The 18,048-nt window shown below is 30.5% G+C and overlaps 2 protein-coding genes across 6 annotated transcripts in view; one reads left to right on the forward strand and one right to left on the reverse strand.

Annotated features, from left to right (window-relative positions):
- The first annotated feature begins 1,045 nt into the window (after window positions 1–1,045).
- LOC105143673 (ATP-binding cassette sub-family G member 1) lies at window positions 1,046–10,318 on the forward strand. The gene is made up of 2 exons (XM_011052127.2): window positions 1,046–1,683; window positions 5,327–10,318. Exon 2 carries the CDS (start codon window positions 6,120–6,122, stop codon window positions 7,911–7,913), a length of 1,794 nt encoding a protein of 597 aa, XP_011050429.2. The 5' UTR covers window positions 1,046–1,683; window positions 5,327–6,119; the 3' UTR covers window positions 7,914–10,318.
- Window positions 10,319–13,322: 3,004 nt separating this feature from the next.
- da (transcription factor daughterless) overlaps window positions 13,323–18,048 on the reverse strand; it is a 29,163-nt gene continuing 24,437 nt past the window's right edge. For all 5 annotated transcript variants that reach the window (XM_087410537.1, XM_087410535.1, XM_087410536.1 and 2 more), the window contains 3 exons: window positions 15,120–15,265; window positions 14,876–15,030; window positions 13,323–14,795 (listed from right to left, as the gene is read on the reverse strand). In XM_087410537.1, coding sequence (XP_087266663.1) covers window positions 14,751–14,795; window positions 14,876–15,030; window positions 15,120–15,265 — 346 coding nt within the window. In that variant the 3' untranslated portion in view covers window positions 13,323–14,750. The remainder of the gene's footprint in view (window positions 14,796–14,875; window positions 15,031–15,119; window positions 15,266–18,048) is intronic.

Genomic DNA, 18,048 nt, shown 5'->3' on the forward strand with positions numbered 1-18,048 from the left:
GCGATTTTTTGTTCAATTTTTGAATGAAAAAAACCGCGGATACTTTTAAATGACCCAATATCATTGTCCTTCACATATACATAAACATGCAAGCAATCAAAATAATCAATATCTTATGAAATTGTCATAGGGAGAGAGAGAAATATTTTCTTTAGAATAAAACATTCTTGATCATAATAATATAAATCAATTCTATTTTTTTACTTTTTTCTACTTTTTTATCTATTGTCTATTATATCGATTTATTTTGGATCCATTAAAGTCACATTCCATTGATAAAATAGAAAATAAACTGGCTTGTTGAATTTTTCATATTCTTGAAAAATTATTCATATATTAGGTGTTGGAATTAATTCGTAGCGTTTTTTAATGAAAGAATGTTATTTATTTCACATGAGCATTAAAAAATACATTAATGAAAGTACTTCCCATCACTTGTAAAACGCTACGAATTAATTCCAACACCTAATATATAGTTTTAAAAATATTTATATAATACAATAATTTCATAATAAATTCCAAGGTTAAGTTCACTTATATAAAACTATATATATATATAAGACTTATATAAGACTTATATATTACTGATAAATGCGTGACTAATTAGTTTCCAATTTCTCATATTTTTTGTGTAAACTTTATTATGTAAATAATTATTTTAGTTTTTTATTTCTGATTGTTATATATGCTAAAGAAGGCCTGAAAGATTTTAGTTTTTTATTTCTGATTGTTATATATGCTAAAGAAGGCCGTTCGAGGCCGAAACGTTTATATTTTAAGAATAAAATATAAGTTCGCTACCAAGATCCTACGTTTGTAGTATGTCCTTTAATTTGAATAATTTTTAATTAGTAGCCACTTAATCTCTATATTACATATAATTTAATATATTTATATTATTATATTTAATATATTTAATATATTTATTATTATATATTATTATTATATATTATTTATTATTATATATTATTATAATATAAACATTTTATATAATATCATTATAATTAACATGTTTATACTTTATAAAATTTGAGAAAATAGTAATTTTATGTAACAAAAATAATATACAAATATGATAATATACTAGTTTATTTTAAAAATTCCATCATGCTCTAATTATTTTTTAATCAATTTGGGACATCTTAAAAATATTTCATATTTGCATCATATATTCACTTATTTTGAATATTTTCAAGGATAATGAAAATAATTTGTTGATAAATCATCGAAGTCAGGTTGATAAATGCGTACTTATTTAGAACAGGTTTCGCGAAACATACCATATGAAGTTTTCAAGAAAGAGAGGATAAGAGAAGAAGGAAAGATTATCGTGTCGGCGGGGGCAGTCTGTCCATGGATAACTAGGTATAACATAAAATACAGAGGCCTCCTCGCAAGAGACATAATGCAACGTGCGGTCTGACGGATCACTCGCTTCGCGGACGCGATCGATTGATCGATCCTACACGGTCGCAAAGTGTAACTTTAACCGCGTTTAATTTTAATCAACAATTTCTGCTTATTATTAGTCCGGATTGTCTATTGTCTGAGATTATTTGACTGGGTGCCAAAAGAATTATGAAAGTTTTCTTTAGTTCAGGTTCACGGAGATCATTAATTGTGACGAGACGCGGAAACGTGTCGGACAAATAAGAAGACGTTGATAAAAGACGTCTTTGTATGGTAAGTAGCTCATTTTTTATTTTCGTTATAAATGGCAAATGTAGATCTATAATGTAGATACATCTAGTAGTGGAAAATTAATTAGAAAACAAAAGATATTACTCTTAGGCCCGATTGCACCAATACTTTGATTTTAAACGAAATTTTAAACTCTTTCTATCTCATTTTAAAACCGAAAAGAGACAGGAACAAAGAGAGTTTTAAGCCTCGCTTAAAATTAAATTAATGTTGGTGCAACCGGGCCTTAGTGAGATTATTTGATTGTCTCGGACATAGAGATATATTGATAGCAATGTTAATCACTGTATTTATATAAAAAAAATATATGTTTTATTCTATAACTATAGATTAGTTTCATTAATTTCAAACTGCTGTAATGTTGCATGCACTTTTTTTTATATTTCACCTACAGTCGTAATAATTTAGCATTTAACCAATAACAGTTATTAAACTACAAATAATTTAATAAGGAAAGCTATTAGATTAGCTATAGATTAAATACATTGTAACAGTGACTCAAACGCTAAAAAACACAACAAATGACACAATAAAACAAAAAAAAACATGAAACTTGTCGTCCTTGTAGATTAACTTTGTCCATGAAGGACCAAGGCATATATAACTGCAAGTTCAGCATTGAGAGAGAAAGGCATTCGTATTATTGAAAGATTCATTAATATTCTTCCACAATTGTTATTTTATTATTTATTACATCCAAAAAAAGTATATAAAAAATTTAGCAGGAAATTTGTTTGAATTTCCTTTTAATGATATCATTCTCTTCAAAAGACGTAGTTAATTATAGAACCGACTTGATTCTTCTTGTAATGTTGATAACATAAAAATTCATGAAATGCAGGATTATATATGCAAGATGAGCAAAAAGTCTAGATACATTTCAAATATCTCATAATTGATGCATTTTTTAGAAAAAAATGTTTCTTATAAGAATGCAAGAGATCCGGATTCGACTCCCGGCCGAGGCAATATTTTTTCGCAATAAGTTTATTACAGTTTTTTAAGATTAATTTGGGGAATTTTGGGGTGATTATTACATTTCAGATTAATTGCGTTAATGTCGACAACCATATCGACACGTAATTATTATTTCTGAAATTAATTCATTCGTTTGGATAATATATATATTAGTTCAACATCTTAATACTTAGACCGTAGTGGCGCTTCGGATTGTAATGTTATTTCTTATAAAAGTTGTAAGGCTTAAAAAGACGCATTCATCGATAGTAATTTGACTTAGGATGATTGATTGTCAAGGTCAGGTCAACATGAATTTTTTAAATGGAACCTCTTTTTTTCATTACATATTGTTGTAGCTTATCTCGAGAGCTTTCCAAAGCACTATAATTAAATTCATTTTCATTAAGTACTTTGCGAGTTATAAGGCTTGAAAGTTACAGTAAGTTACCGCCGACACTAGCATTACGCAAGGTGTCCAACCGACAGTTAAAACCTCTTGAATGTGGTTCAGGATCATGTCCTGAATAACATTTGTTAAAACTGAGGTAATTGGAGATTGTTTCTCTTATTTTCATTTTTGCACTGAAAATTCATTTTTATATAAAAATGAAAATAAGAGACACAATCTCCAATGATCGAAAAGGAGGAATTCATTTAACAGGAGGCCGAGGTAATGTCATCCATTTTGATAGTATAAAATATATTTAAATATATGATATATATATATATATATAAAATATTTTATATATATATATATATATATATATATACATATATATATATAAAATGTATTTTTATTCGCCCGGAATTTAATAAAACGATGTATTAAGAAAATCTAGTCTAAAAAGATATCTATCTTAAGACTCTCTAAATATGAAGAGATATCCTTTTTTTTTTTAATTTCGTAATATGAAGATTATTAAGCCTTTCCTAACTTCAACTTTGTTCATTTTATTCTTTTCTTTTTAATGTGTTAATACATATGTCGCTTATATCATTCATCTTTTGTAAAAGGAACATTTTTTTTTATCCTTCATGAATATACGATAAGATCTGATATAAAATGAACGATATCTTGACTAACTAGCTTCTTACTGACTATAAATTACGGTTTATTATTGTTACATAAGAAGTATAATGCATTGCGTAGCTATATACTGGAATGAATTACTGTCGACTGCATGACCTATCTTGAGAAATGTAAATAGCATCAATGTGGAAACTTATAATTCGAAAGCTGTACAAAAGTAAAGAAAGATATATGTGTGTTGCATACAAGATATGCAAGAAAGAAGATAATTGATATCACCTTGTCGCATGACAATTAAATATTTAAAAAGAAATCACATGTAATGTTGAGAGCGATGGAGCGTTAAGATTAGTAAAGTAGAATGGAGAATTCTCATACTTATGTCATTTAGATTAAGTTAATATACAAAAGATAATAACATAGAAAAAAAAAAAACAACTAATGTAATATGCATCAAAAAATGGACAATGAAAAAATACAATGAAATTATCAGCACGAGAATTGCAGATTACTTTAGAGGTTTACTTAGTCATTCTTCTCATTATTTGTCATGCTGACGTAACGTTAAGGATTCATTCCAATTTATTCACATGAAAATGTGTTTGTATTCATGGAACATATAATATCAGAAATTCTATTTTTTTATACTTTCAAAGAATATTAATAAATAATTAATTAATAACTGTTGGAAGATTTTTTGTATGATAATATAACCTAGTACTTACGTGTGATTCAACAATATATAGTAATGTCTGTAACACATGTGGCATTCAACTACTAAGAGCCTTTTCACAAGTTATTTATTGTTAGTCTAAATAGACTAGTGGCAATATACGCTATACTAGAAGTTATACGAGTAAAAAAAGGATTAATTTTCACTATAAATTACTTACAAATATCTTTGATGAGTGTGGTGACCTATTTCTCAAATTATTATCTTCTTTCTTTTGTAAGCTTTATAATGAATATATACAAATACAATAAATATAAATTGAAAATAAAAACAAATATATGTAAATTTATCTATAAAATGATTTCTTACTTAAATTGCAACATAGATATAGACTATCTGTTCTGCGCTCAAACGTAATTAAATCTGTTCAATGTAGCAAATTAATTGCTACTTGTTCGATCTGAGCATACATCGTGCATATTCCCTATTGTAACATTATTTTTATTACTGACATAATTGATAAATCGAACTGATCAAACTAATTAGACACTTGGAAAGCGCAAACAAATAAATCATTTTTTATAATAACGGTGATAGATTATCTATTTATAATAAAACAAAGTTTAATTTCTAGGAAAATCTAATTAGGAGGAGACGAATTAATCGACAATTGCAGATTTTCTCGTACGGTTCAGTTTCATATAAATGTCAATTTTTATTTAAATGTTCTTTAATCTAAAAACACACACAAGTAATGACTATTTACATAATAATCAACGTTTGCGCAATTGCCATATAATTGCTTGTGCTAGTTATCTATTTTTATTAATAAATTAATAGTTGCATAACGTAATCTTAATCAGTTATTTCTTGCTGCATCTAAATATTAGTCGCGACTGTAATTTTTATAAATATCAATATAAATCGAAATGTAAATGTAATAATATAACATTATGTTGCAGATGAACGAGAGACGGAGTGAATCTTCTAAGAAGAAATTGGAATAAGAAAAGATTTGATTTGCATAATGATTGCTAATAATGATGACAATTGTTGAAGAAATATTACGTATTATGTACAAAGAATAAGTCTTTGTTTCAAGTTCCTTCGAGAATGAATGATATAAATCATACGTAATCTAAATATAAATAACAAAAAGTACGATCGCATGTAAGAAGTAACACAATATAATCACGTTACGATATGAAAATACATTATACACAGTTCGAATTGTTATAAATGGCGAAATATCTTACACTGTTTATAATAAACGTAAAAATGTGAAGAGAGATATTAAAATTATATTTCCGCGTGCATATTCATTGATTATTAATTGCATAAGAATACATTATCACGATTTGTTATAAACCGCAAAATACTTTATAAAAGACGCTTATAAAAGACGTAAAAATTTAGAGAAGATTATACACAAATTGTACTTTCGTGTGCGTACTAATATATTCGTTGATTAGCCAAGGAAATTATCAAGAGTAGTTCTTTAGAACAAGAGTTCTCTGAGTTCTTTAGAACAAGATTAACTGCGTCTAATATCTCTTCTCACTGCAACTATAACGATAAGTATTATAGTCGAGGATAAATCTTCACTCACACAATGTGCATTAAATGTGCATAATTCAACCGACCTACGCAATTGTCAGACAAACTTTTCGTTCCCAATAACCTGATAAACGTTAAAGAGATAGACAGAAAGCTGATAAGCAGTGCGAAAGATATTTCTCTCAATAAAATTTAATCATGTCGACAAGAAAACGTACAACGAACGCGATGCGTATATCGCGGGCCCGGATGGCCGACATTCAATTCAAGGATCTGTCTTTTGAGGTTCAAATTGGATATCGTAAGATTAAGAAGAAAATCTTAAAGAATCTAAATGGAGTCTTCAAAGCCGCGGAGCTGACAGCTATTATGGGACCGTCTGGTGCCGGAAAATCTACATTGCTGAATGTTTTGACGGGATTTCGACAAGGACACTTGACTGGTACAATTGAATACAGTAGTAGTGAAGGTAGACAGAATTGGGAAATGTACAAGAAGCAATCGTGCTATATTCAACAGACGGACAATCTGTACGGTTTACTTACTGTTCAGGAGAGCATGATGATTGTGACCTATCTGAAGATCGATAATGCGACGGTAATGTTTAGACAGATACTGATCGACAACATTCTGGACACGCTGAAGTTATCGAAAGTGAAGGATACAAGAGTCGACCGGCTCAGCGGAGGACAGAAGAAGAAATTGAGCATCGCCCTGGAATTGATTGATAATCCGCCGATAATGTTTTTAGACGAACCGACTACCGGTCTAGACTCGTTAGCGTCTCTGCAATGCATTTCCACGTTGCAGACTCTGGCAAAAAGTGGCCGAACGGTGATTTGTACCATACATCAACCCAGCGCCGCGATCTATCAAATGTTTGATTATATTTATCTGATAGTCGACGGCAACTGTTTGTACGCCGGCATGCCTGATAATACGGTGAGTTATTTCGCTCAGCAAGATTTTCAGTGTCCACAGTATCATAATCCTGCGGACTATATGTTGGAGGTAGTCAATCAAGAATATGGGAATTATAACAATCAATTGGTCGCAGCGGCGAAGAAATATTGTCAGAGAGAGGAGACATCTCTCAAGATGCACATCATGAGAGAAGCGACGTTCTACGACGAGAAAACGAAAATGGACCCACCTTCCGAAATGGCAAAATTCAAAGTGTTGTTATATCGTTCCGCCCTGATAATATATCGAGATTGGTCGGTGTACTACGTCAAGATAATCATGAATTTTCTCGTAGCTATCTTAATCGGCTTGATATTCGAGCATGTTGGCATTAATGCCAAAAGAACCACTAGCAATGTTAGTTTCTTAATGTTAACTGTATTATACTTCATCTACATCAGTTTGATGCCAGCCGTTTTGAAATTCCCTTTGGAGTTGGATATTTTAAAAAAGGAACGCTTCAACAATTGGTATCAACTGAAGACTTACTATATAGCCATGTTGGTGATCACTCTACCGTTGACCATATCATCCACTTTTGTTTTCTCAATCATTTCTTATGGGCTAACCAAACAACCTATGGAATGGTCTCGGTTTTTCATGTTTCTACTCATTACGACCCTGACGTGTTTCACTTCGGAAAGCATAGGCTTAGGTTTAGGAATTATTTTCAATCCTATCAATGGCACCTTCTTCGGAGCCGTTCTTATAGCGATGATGGTGACGTTAGCTGGCTTTCTGGTATTTTTCAATCACATGCCGCGGATTTTTTATTACGTTAGTTATATAAACTACTACAGATTCGCTTTCGATGGCTTGGTACAAGCGATTTATGGTTTTCAACGAGAGGCAATACCTTGTCCAAGTAACATCGAGTACTGTCATTTACGAATGCCGTCGCTGATATTAGAAGAGCTGAGTATGACCAAATCTATATTCTGGATCGACGTCATTGTCCTGCTCGCCTGGTTCGTGGTCATTCGGATTGTGGCTTATGTGACGTTAAAAAGAAAGCTTTCGAAAATATGAATTTGATAATTCTGTATGTTGCTCGGTATTACAGCTGCATTTAAAACGAAGCATAGATTTTTTGTTTTCATGCTGTTTTCGTATCGAAGATGGAAAGACACATTAATCGATGATCAAGATCCTCAAGGATCTATTCGCAAATGTGAAGAAAAAATTGTGTAATGTCAGCGTGGCTGTGAGAACATATTTATAGCTTCGTAATAAAATCTTTTCGCGAAGATTTAAAGTGATAATTTCTAAATATAATATGTTTATTTCTTTGTAATGAGATCTTTCCACTGAGTCTTAAAGATAGAAGACAGTGATAGTTTCTAAATAATGTCGAGACGTCAACAAAATAAATGCTTACGCAACTTACGTGCACGGTAGGAAGTAAAAGTAATGCTTCTATTGAGTCGATTTTTGCAACTTGATCTGATGCAAACCAACGAGATAAAATACAGAATATGGAGGATGGAGTATGGTTATAGAAAGTGAACTGTGACATTGTGGACGCTAAGTGCGCGATGACTTTCACGCTCGTGTTCAATGGTACGTGCTAGGACGATAATGAATATATTATCATGGTTATTTCGCGTTATAGAAGTTATAGAAGAGATAAGAAAATACAATTCTGCTTTGTAAACGTTTTCTTCAAGCTTTATGTTAATAATAATTTTTCTGTAATGAATTCAGGTTTTGCAAATCAGATTATCATTATTAATAGAATTACAATTGCTGCGCGTATAATATAATTTATGAAAATGACTTAGACTTTATTCAGTTTATAAATATTCTTCAATATTTCTGTGCATATCTGATATCATATATCAGATATTATTATACGAGAGAGCTTCCATGGTTCGAGGGTTTCCATGAATTATACTCGTAAATAATAACCTTTCAACTGATTGGAATATCTGATATTCTGATACCTGAATAGTAAGCAAATATTTATATACACGATATTGTATATTGTAAATTGTTACTGCAGAGTTTCACATAAGAATATGCACAGATAAATTAAGCATAATTATTTTGAAAAGGTTATAAAGGGTAATGAAATGAATTAACAAAAATATATTATCAAATAAATTAATAGGAATCATGTAATAATAAAATATTTTCATCGACGAAGAAATCTCGTACTTAAATAAAATATTTTGCCAGTTAGGTAATGTAAAGATACGGATTATAGGTCAAAAACCACTAAGAGAAGGAATTTGTAGGATTTCTTAACCGAGGTTAACTATGTATTTCGTATTAGGATGAAAACGGCGACGAACCACTAATATTGCGGTCGTGTAAACATAATTGTGTAATAACATTATATAAGCTATACCATACACATCTGCAATAGAAGTTGAGAAATAACGAAATTAATAGCCTTTCACTCAATCAAATGAAATTACCGTAATAATGAATTCCTCAGTAAAGATTGGGAGAAATAATATTATTGTTGAATTCGATCTCGCAGAGATTAAATTAATAAGTTTATTTCCGCTGTATTTCTCTTCGAGAAGAGATAATCGATGGCTTATCAAAAGTGTAATGCGATGATCTTGTCTTGTATGTAACATGAGGTACGAGAAATATAAACTTCAAAATGTGGATTACAAATGCTTGCATGTACTGCAATAATTTGCGAAATTTTGCGGCGTATCAATTAAGAATGAGCAAGAACAGCATCGTGGCGTGCTGTACTTGTTAATGTCTAAATGTATCTACATACTGTGCATACATATAGCTAATCGTTATTCTGATACTCGTATAATGAAATACAATTGAAACTTAAATCAGTATGTGTATCATAGGAGCAAAACGTAAAACGTAATGTAAATATTATCTAAAATACTGAGAGTATAATATACAAATAAAATAACGAATGAGAAAGAAAAAAGCAAATAATGGCAAAAATAGCGCGCATATTATAAATTATATTAGAGAAAAAGAAAGAAACGTTTGACGGATCGCTATAGGATCCACGTCAAGCGACACTGTGATTATGGAAAAAATGGCACATTTATTATATTAGTGATAATAATATTACTAATGATATAATTACATATTTTTTCTTTCTCAATCGATACACTTGTTCACTCTCTCATATTCTTTCTCTCCCTCTCTTGCACTCTTCCGTTTATTTCTTTCTCTCTCTTTTTTATTCAGTTTAGATATTTATATTCATCTCGTACTTCATTAATATTAATAATCGCATCATTCTTCTTAATCGCATGTAGGGTCGAAGAAATCGGTTTCAACATCCTCTAGGCCCATTCACACAAACTGGCTACAACCCACTTACGCATTAATCTTTTTTTATTACATATTATACAATATTATATATCTAATATAGTTACACCCTTATATGATATGATAATTATCGATTCGCAGTTGTACCAATAAAACTGAACCCTTACACACAATTAGACCGCAACAAATAGTTCCTTATGTTCTCATTGATATTTACGCTTAACAGTAATCAATAAATTGAAATCAGTTTACAACCAACTTATACCAAAGTGCGGTGCCCGGTATTCTTGATATGCACGTACTTGAAAATATAACATCATTATTATAAGAGCATAATTATTTCGTTTCATGTACAAAGGTCTGTGTGAAGGGGCCACTATGGCCGACAATTTCGACTTCGAACACCCCTGTGTAGACCTCTTCGCTCTTCAGCTTCATTTTGACTATCTACGACTATCGACACGTGTCTAGCTTAGACTGGCTTACGAGCTATTTATTGTCGTTATTATTTTACATGATTACCTTCGCGAATACAGATGTATGATCGTGTATTTTATTAGTATCTGTGAGCGGCTCTTTCTGCAATTTATCGCAATATACATTTATCGTTACGTTCTCTCTTCCTCTTTTTCGCTCTCTTCTCCCTTTTTATGTTAAATATAATTTTATAAAGCGTCGCCGAAGCGACGGAGCATGATTAATGATTATTAATTAAATGTGGAGCGAGGTTGTGCGAGTTCTTGCCGATCAGCTTGCCTACAGATCCTGATCGAGAACGAAAGTGATTTTATGATAGGTCTACGATCTAGTGAAAATACGTAAGTTTACAGTTTATAAAAATCAGCGTTGGGATCTTTTCAATTCTTCTCGTATCATTAACTGGTTTGGAAAATAAAATATTTTAAAATATTTATAATGTTAATATTGTATCAAATATTACAGAGTATTAACAGTACTTAGTACTGTATGATCGCATTCTGATTCGCAATCATAGAGAGATCTTTATTTTACATTTATATCATGCGTACATGTTCACCTGTGTCTTTAAAATATATTTCAATATCATACATCATACAACTGAAGCAGATGTTCAATTTAAATAATATGAACATTTTGTAGCTAATTATAAATGAAAAAAGAAAATTTGATATACGGTTTGTCAAAAACTTTCTAATTTATACCATTTCACTCAAAATAGTTTTATAATTTAAATATAATACTAAATATTGTGTAATTTTGTGTAATGAGAAAATTATGTAATTCAAAAGAATATCATTACAAAAAATATGCAAACTAAGTCAAGTTAAAAATTGAGCGAAAGAGAGAAAATATGTTGCAGATTACTGCAATAAATATACATATGATATGTTTGATTTATTTCGATATGAGTTTAGATTTTAAAAGTGGTAAAGGAAAAGCCTGTCAGAGTCTGAGCAAGAATATATAACATTTATACGATCTTCCGTAATTTCTTTGAAATACTGCCTTTGAAGAAAAATATAGCTGTATAAATGTATGTTATTCAAGAGAAGATATACTTAGTAGATGAAAGGAAAAAGAAAATAGAATAGAAAAGAGGCGAAATAAACACGGGCACTCGATGTATTTGCGTTGGTTTCTTTTTTTTTTCAATAAAATTTATTTAAGAATTTAAATAAATTAAAATACATGGCAACTGGGTACAGATACGTTTGAGCTATATTTTTGTTCAAAAACAAAAATGTCCCGTTCTTTACTTCTCACGAAAGATCTTATCAACGGTAAGTAATCGATAATAATAATAATAATTAATAATAATTAATCATGATTATGACAAATTGATTGGTTTGGCTCTTCTCGTACTTGTGCGAGTTAAATCGTATTCATAACGATCTTATATCACGCCTTACGAAAGCTTTCGTTCGCTCAATCTACATTCCACTTCACCGCGTATATATAAGTACAGAAAATTTTGCCCGAATGATCGATGGGCAAAGGTAGCGCAGGAAGAGGAGCCCCCTGAAGATTTGAGAAGGTCCAGAGTGATTCGACGATGTACCAAAACCAGTCGATGCCATCGAAAGATCGTATTTTCTCCAGCAATGCAGCACCATGAAAAAAAAGCACTGCAAAACGCATTTGTGAAGTGCATCCGTAAACATTGTCATAACAAGGATATATTTCGCATGAAGCGTATGTAATATTTTTCCCAATGCTCACGTCTTGGCACATATAAATGCTTTTCAATTCTTGCTGATAATATATATGTATGTCTTGTAGCAAATTATTGCGGAAACATAAAGCGTTCCAATCTGGATCAATAATTGTGGAGAGATCTCTTAATTCTTTCTTTTTACTTCATGTTTTTACTGCCCAATGTTTTTCTCAATGCCACAATAATATTTGGGATAATCCATTTTGGAGTTGCAATTTGTATCCGTGTTGAGACACGGACAATAAAAGACATAATACATAAAAATTATTAATGTATAATTCAAGAATGTCCTAAAATGTCTTAAATTAAAAATCCTTCATTATTCTTAAATTAAAAATCGTTCGAACGATCAGTGTAAATAATAAAATGATTAACAAATCATTCGTTGAAAGTAATGCAAATGTTATCTCTTATGTTATTTCTTACAATATACGCTTTCGGTTTTGGGCACGGATCGTTCACGCTATTTTCCTACGATTATTATAAAAATATTTTATACAAAATCCGAAATAATTAAAATGGCATGTAATAAAAATGAGATGTGATTTGCATACAAATTACGCTTAATATAAACTATAACTGAATGCATTAATAATATCCATCTCGATATTAAAACCAAGAGAGTTCTATAAAAATGGCACTTAAATGGCATACACAATCAAATTCTAGCCGTAAAAAACACTTGAAGAATAGTAAAATAAATATATGTTGATAACTTCGTTAAGTAGGGTATCTTCACGGCCATTGTTTTCCTATTTTCTCTGAGATAGTGGTATTGATGTTAAAAATAAGAGTATTTTTAACGATGCGGTATCATAAGAAACGTTCATAATTATTTATACGTTCCTTGCAGCTTCTTTTTGTACATATGTACATAAATGAATTGTACATGATGAATGACACATCGCGGATCACATACACTTTATCTTTCTTCAGTTTTCTTACAAAAGCAAATTTTGTAAGAAATAATATATTCGAAGATATTTTTCATTTTTTTTATTTCTTTGATCAAGCTGTATGTCAAAAAAGAAACTGCAAGCATCGGAATGTGCTTTTCTTATCATACCGCGAACCAGTTACAAATGATGTTCTCGCGAGCGTGAACGAACCGCTAGCATCTTCAATTCACATTCTGAACGCTCGTAAATAATAGTTTCTATATACAATATTGCCAACGTCTAATGATCAACATAAAGGCGGCATAATTCATGTGCCAAATTGACAAAGAGTTAAATTCAAAGAGTTGAAATAGGATGTTTTAAGAATATAAAGTTGTTAATCAACGATTTGCCTGATTCTGTTAATGTGTGAAATTAAAAAGTATATTTAAATATTATCTAATTCGGAAATATGCTGCCTTTATTTTCATCTCTAGTCAATGACTTCATTTTTTCGCCAACTCGAGTTCTCTTCCTAGCTATTGCGCGTTATAACATAAACCGTGTCGGTAGTGTATACACAGAAGTGGGCAATTTAACATGAGTCAGCAGCGAAGTTCGATCGTTAATAAAACTTCGATCGTACTACACATTATATATCTCGAAAGAGGAACCATATTCCTTTGTTTTTTCTTTTCGCTATTTATAAAAATAATTTGAAGCCGCCTTGAGGGGGTAGATGCCTCTTAAAACTACTTGCCCTACGCTTGGATGAGCGCATACGGAAACTTCTTCCCTTATTAATTGCATATTGAAGTACTGCGAAAAAAATTATGGGTATTCCTGTGTCGTTTTTGCTACAGCATTAAAACATACATACACTGTTAAAAAAAAAAAGGAATTTGCTTCTGTTACATGTAATGGAAGCAAATTTTAAGCAGGTACATTAAGAATATTTAATGTTATCAATGAAAATGAAGTTATAAGTAACTTAAAAATTTAATTACTTGTATTAAATTTTTTGTAAATTTACATAAAATTTAATACAAAATGTTACTTCGTAAAATTTTATGAAAAGTACACTAAATTTCATGTACACAAATATACTTTTCTTTTAGATGCATAAAATTAAATTTAGTGTCATACAATTGAATTTAATTTGTGTAACTTAAAAATACATTAAATTTCGTGACATTTTTAACACTATACATATCCTTAAATCAATAGATGTTTTCCAGGCCAAATTTAAATTATTAAAAAATTATTACAAATATTAATTAATATATAAATATTAAATAACGAACAAAATATTTTAAAACTACGATTGAGAGTTTCTTATCTCTTCTTCTTTTCTTTCTTCTACTAATAACGCACCACATAATATCCACAATTTTTTGCACATTCCCACAACTTATAAGAGCAGAGAAAAATCCTATATAGGTATGTAAGTCATGTTCATAAACTTGTTTTTTTTTATTGATTTTAAGATGTATCTACCCCTTAACACAGAATGATACCGCCACTGAGCCGCTGCTACTGCGGCTGTGGTGGATTGTGCTGAAGGGAAGGTTGTGGACCCTAAAACAAATATATATATTTTATTTATGCATCCCAAAATAATTCCACTTGTATTGAATTTAACTTTGACAGAATCTTACAGGTAATGCGGGAAAGGGCGGTTGGGAGTGCGCGTGTGGATGAGAATGCGGATGTGCTATGTGCGCTGCAAGATGACCTGGTAACTTCGGACCATCCTCGGCTTTCTCCTCTTCTCTTCTTTTTAAACACGCAGCCTTCGGATTAAGATTCCGTTCTGAATAAAAAAAAAAGAATAGATTAAACACGAATATTTATACAGATTAATATGATACAATTAATCAAAACGCATGTTGGTATATGCACCTCTGACTTGTTGTTCGAGTGTCATTATAACTTCAACAGCCATGTTGAGAATACCGAGCTTCGTTTGAGGTTTGTCCGTCTTTAGGTGTGTCATACACATTCTGCCAAGTTCCTTTAGAGCCTCATTGATATCCCTGATACGTATCCTATGATGAAAAATGAAATTATGTTAATTATCTTATTAAAATACGAGAATATTTTCTTTAAGTTTCAATGTTAAATAGAAAGGAATAAGTTCTTGATTACGTACTATATGTAATAATTTTGTAATATTACATTTTTTGACATCTACTTACACACTCATCACATTAAGCAATATTCTTCTTGTATATGTTTACAATAGAAAAAATTAATACAGCAGAGAGCAAATTATAGAGAGAAATATAATTGTACAATATCATATATATTATTGCTCAAAAGTTTCAGTTCTCCATTTGGAAACTTCGTAATATCATGAAAAGAATAAAATATAAATATAACTATATACATTATAATTCTTTAATTTAATATATATTACATATTTTCATTAAAATTAGAAAAATGAATTTATTTTTTCTCAAATTTTTTTATTTCTTCAAGCTTAAATCTTTTTGAGTTTTCATAACAGAAGTCAAAATCTTGACATTTTGCCGACGAGTTCTTTAAATGTCTTAAGACAAAGACTTGTATTCTGATGCTTAATTTCTGCGAGAATATATATTATTTCTATTCTCTTATTGTTAGTCATCATAATATCTAAATATTTATCGATATCTAAATCGCACATGAAATTGATATATTTTTTTATATTGATATACAGGATTTTAACATATTTCACCCATCATGAGCAGATAGAGTCGAACTGAGTCGAAAAATCCTCTACCATTTTGCAATTTTCGCAATAATTAACGAGATATTAATTACTAAAAATTGCCAAATATTGGTCTTGAATAATTTTTTACTCAAATACTATCAAATTGCAAGAGACAAAAATCATTTTAAAAATTATTTTCTTCTCATAGAACTCTAAAAATGTTTTCAGAATTTTTTATCAACTTTTTAGTATTGTATTTTCTTATTTTTACCAACATGAGAAAATATATTTAAAAATTCTGAAAAAATTTTCGGAACTTTATGAGAAGAAAATAAATGATTTTTATCTATTGCAGCTTTTCTATAAAGTTGACAGTATTTGAGTAAAAAATTATTCAAGACCAATATTTGACAATTTTTAGTAATTAATATTTTGTTAACTATTGCGAAAATTGCAAAATGGTAGAGGATTTTTCGACTCAGTTCGACTCTATCTGCTCATGATGGGTAACGAAATATGTTAAAATCACCCTGTATACACATGATATTTATCTATTTGAGGATTTATTTACAATTTATATATAGTTTTTATAAATATTTGTCGAAAATTCACGACTCTACTGAATCCGAAAAGAGAGTGTATCAAATTAATTTCATATTTTTTATAAATGAAAAATATGAATTGTTAGCTGAAACATGAAACATGTTGAAACTTTTGAGTGGTAGTGCATATCTTATAATTCTTTATTAATACAAATGCAACTGTGTAAGCATGTGATAGGAGTAAATTTTTCATGCATAGATATGTACGAGAACATGCCGATTTTGTAAAATATTGTATATGGGGAACTATGTCACACATTTATTTTCATTGTAATCGAGAAATACTTTTAATATTCTCTTACATTATTATGTCACATATACATAGAATACGGGCCGCCGTTACTACTGACCAGAATTGTCATATCACTGTAGGTTAAATTTGATATTTTTTATGTCCGCTGCGTATATCATTGATTGATCTTACCTTTCCCTAGCATTATTTGCTTGCCGCCTCTCTTTCTCCCTTTGTGCCTTCATGTCGGGATCATCATCCTCGTCCTCAGCGCTCGAACAACAGTTGCGCAATAACAATACGCGATTAATCACCTGGCTTACGTCACAACTTACTCTAGCCTATATCGCTTAAATTACCTAACGGCAATTGAATTACTAACATAAGCGACACGCGATATAGTCGCAAGTTGCAAGAAAATAGCTTTTGACTTGCTGGAGTCTAATCACCTAATTGTTGTTCGAGCGAATTTCGTATAAATACATACATTTCTTATTGCAATAGACAGGCGATATAATAATGAACACACGCAGATGATTTCATAATTTTGAAATCGTGGATAAGTAGGTTACGAATTTAAAGGCCCGTATTCTTTGCACAGAACAAACAATCGATGGCGAATAATCACGTCAAGGGACAGTGATCTTTCGGATCGAAAAATGTAGATCTTCTATTTTGATGCTGACCTAGAAAATTAGAGAATGCAGATGACATCTATATAATTGTTTATCATTTTTTTTTTAGAACGGTATAATTTGGAAGGATTTAAAAATAATCATAAAATAAAATAAAAATAAAACAGTGCGGATTTAAAAAAAAAAGATAATTAACATCGAAATACTTGATTATATATAATTGAAAGATCGATATCGATCGACTTTTATTTGAAGAATAATATGACAATCCCTTATAAAAATTTATGTGACACGTGTATGTCCAACACAGTGAGATTTATCAGTTTACAAATAATACGACATGTTCTTTCATTTGTACAAAGGTAGTAAAAAATGTGCTTGTAGGGATAAAAAGAGAAAAGTTTATACAATTGAGCAATTTGATGCAACGTTCAGTGATGCAGAATAAGTGCGGAATATTCTAAACAAAGTGGCATGCCTAGGGACCGAATCGCAGCTAAATTAAAATGAGACTGATTTGCAGGTACGCACGAGAGAGCCGTTAACATTCCATCTTGTCTCATCTCATTTCTGTCCTCTTAACCAGAAACATTTTAATTATCACGCCTGAATACGGGCCTTATACAGTGCAACGGATGTAAAGGATTACGGGACTTGTACTCATGTT

This window comes from Acromyrmex echinatior, chromosome 10 (assembly GCF_024713525.1).
Source record: "Acromyrmex echinatior isolate Ae372 chromosome 10, ASM2471352v2, whole genome shotgun sequence".
NCBI classification, from domain to species: domain Eukaryota; kingdom Metazoa; phylum Arthropoda; class Insecta; order Hymenoptera; family Formicidae; genus Acromyrmex; species Acromyrmex echinatior.